The sequence below is a fragment of the Cyprinus carpio genome, chromosome A2 (assembly GCF_018340385.1).
Source record: "Cyprinus carpio isolate SPL01 chromosome A2, ASM1834038v1, whole genome shotgun sequence".
Classification (NCBI taxonomy): domain Eukaryota; kingdom Metazoa; phylum Chordata; class Actinopteri; order Cypriniformes; family Cyprinidae; genus Cyprinus; species Cyprinus carpio.
Window position 1 is genome coordinate 24,678,719 of NC_056573.1, and position 2,751 is coordinate 24,681,469.

At 35.9% G+C, this 2,751-nt stretch overlaps 1 protein-coding gene across 2 annotated transcripts; it reads right to left on the reverse strand.

The window, feature by feature from the left end:
- Positions 1 to 229: 229 nt before the first annotated feature.
- On the reverse strand, positions 230 to 2,455 carry LOC109062702 (C-C chemokine receptor type 4-like). Of its 2 annotated transcripts, none has more exons than XM_019079772.2 (2): positions 2,316 to 2,455; positions 230 to 2,220 (listed from the first exon to the last, which is right to left on the reverse strand). In XM_019079772.2, exon 2 carries the CDS (start codon positions 2,186 to 2,188, stop codon positions 1,130 to 1,132), a length of 1,059 nt encoding a protein of 352 aa, XP_018935317.1. In that variant the 5' UTR covers positions 2,189 to 2,220; positions 2,316 to 2,455; the 3' UTR covers positions 230 to 1,129. The 2 variants fall into 2 exon arrangements, with proteins under 2 accessions (XP_018935317.1, XP_018935319.1); XM_019079774.2 differs by having other exon boundaries at positions 230 to 2,217; positions 2,316 to 2,375.
- Between the last annotated feature and the right edge of the window lie 296 nt (positions 2,456 to 2,751).

Genomic DNA, 2,751 nt, shown 5'->3' on the forward strand with positions numbered 1-2,751 from the left:
TAGCCAAGTATTGATGACTGCTAAAAGGACTGCAAATAGTAAAACTCATATAATCTGCTACCTGATAACAGGCATAGAAATACCAACAGTATAGTGAAGAAAAATGTCAACTACAAAGCATTAAAAGATGGTTACTTAGTATGATGCAATGAAAAGAGAGCAAAAAATATAATAATAATAATAATAACAATGCTTGTGTCCTGAAAGAAACAACCACAAACAAACGAAGTATTGTGAATGATTTATTGTTATTCATAAAAAAAAAAGATATTTTACAGAACCAATAGAACACGATGCAGAGTTAATGCTTAAAATAAAGATCTAATGACTCATAATAGTCTAAGAACAGGATGTATTTAGGTGTTGACAAGACAGGAAGTTTACTAATTTCAGAGACATTTAAAGGATCAAATGTGTGAGATTCATTCTGTGCAAAGAACAGTGCATCAAACAGAGAGAAAAGATGATATCAGAAAGCTTCCTGTCGCATATATAATTTTTCTCAGAATACACTAGAAATGAATAACACTAAAAATAAAACAAGAATTTGACATACTTATAGAAGTCTTTACAACAATATATTTTTTCTCAAAACAGAATATTACACAGGTAAAGAGAGATTTAAAGACTAATTTGAAAAGGAACCCATAGATTAGGACTAGGATTACACAATACACAGTATGTTGCAATGACAATCTTTAACAGAGGGATTTTTTTTATTTTCTTTTTTTTAACTCTTTTTTTTTTTCTGGTTTTGATATCATCAAAGTGATATTTGTAATGAATATTTACATATATACATCAAATGGACAGTAAAATACATCAATTATCATCAATGCTCTTACTCAACTTGGCAAAACTGATAGAACACATTAGGCATAAACTATTAATTAATATGCATTCAATTTTATATATATATATATATATATATATATATATATATATATATATATGAAATTGATGGAGCTCATTAGACATACACTTATGCACTGAATGAGAAATTATTGAACATATGCTCAATAATGCTCAGTTAGTTTTTTTCTTTCATGTTGGTGCAACCGTGTCCTCCTGACAACAAATTTCTTAACAAATCACTTTTCATACATACAAACCACAGTCGCGTAAATGCTCAGTAGTCAGTGTTTGGGCTCCTGATTGATGTGGTTTTGCTTGTCGTCGACAGCAAGGCAGCACTGATCTTCAGACACGGTATATGCTTGGACAAAAGCTTCAGAAAATGGGTTTGAAACTTCTTCCCCAGAAAAGTGTAGAAGACAGGGCTGATGCAGCAGTACAGGTAGGCAAAGTTTCGTGTTATGTACAGCGCATAGTCGAGGGCATTTGAGCAATCGTTCTGGTCTCCAAAGGACGTCTTGATGGCTTTCAACAGGATGACCATGTTGTAAGGCGTCCAGCAGATGAAGAAGGTGAAGACGATGACAAAGATGAGTTTGACCGCCCTGCACTTCTCCGCCATGCGAGTGAACATGATCCTGATGGTTATGCGGATGTAGCAGTACAGGACGATGACCAGAGGCACCAAGAAGAAAAGAAAAAACTGTTGATAATAACCAATCAGCTCCCATTTTGTGAGGAAACTCTGGTGGTAACCAGTCATTTCGCACAGCAAACCATCTCCACCGTTCATCACATCGTGAAAAACGATATCCTTTATACTAGCCAATATACTGAGCACCCAGACGACGGTGGACGACACAAACGCATACACCCTCCTCCTTCTCCGGGCTGCTGTGATGGCATGGACGACCGCAAGGTAGCGGTCAAAGGTCATGAGAGTGAGGAAGAGGATGGAGCTGTTGAAGCCGATGGAATAACAACTTCCCACCAATTTACAAAGGCCTCTGCCAAAGATCCATTCAGATTTGTGGTAGACTGCCCAAAAAGGGAGGCTGGAGGCAAAGATGAGGTCCGAAATGACGAGGTTGAGCAAGAATATGTTGTTAACCGTGCTGAGCTTCTCATATTTGTAGATGATGCACAGCACCAGTCCATTTCCAACCATGCTCAGCAAGAAGTTAGCGTAGTAAAAGGCTGGGAGAAATGCTGCACCGAACTGGATGACATCACTTTTCTTGCATAAATGAACCTCTTCAGATACAACTGAATCTTCGTATCCCGAGTCATTGGCGTCTTTAAAAAAATTGAGCCAATCATCATAATCAGCCATTGGTGTGTCTGTTTGCTGAAGTCAGTTTTCTGCTGCAATAAAATCAAACAAAAAATAAACACACAACACACTTAACATACATTTGGATTGAGGTTCATTCTGAGCATCAAATATTGGCTTCACTCACCGATGCCTTTGATAGAGGAGCTTGTGAAACTCTCAGCAGCCCGGGCAGAACTAATACAACCACGTTGTGGCTTACCAAGAAAAACTCAGCACACATCCTGAAATGAGGAAGCCAAGAGCAATCAAATCACCTCGTCAGCATTACGTGAAACCGCACCGACTTCATTATTTTTTTGGTCAATGTTTACAAAATGTAAAAAAATGTTGTTGTTTTTTTTTTTTTTTGATAAATTGAACTTGAGAAGTAAAATGATTAAGAAATTATTACAATTGGTAAATATTTATTGTCATTTTAAAAATATTTATTGTCATTTAAAATGTCAGCTGCACAAATTAAATTATTCTGTAATATGTAAACACAAAAAGGATAAAATAATGCTTGAATTATTGGTGAAAGTTAATAAGAAAATAAAATGGAAAGGTTACATTAAATAATA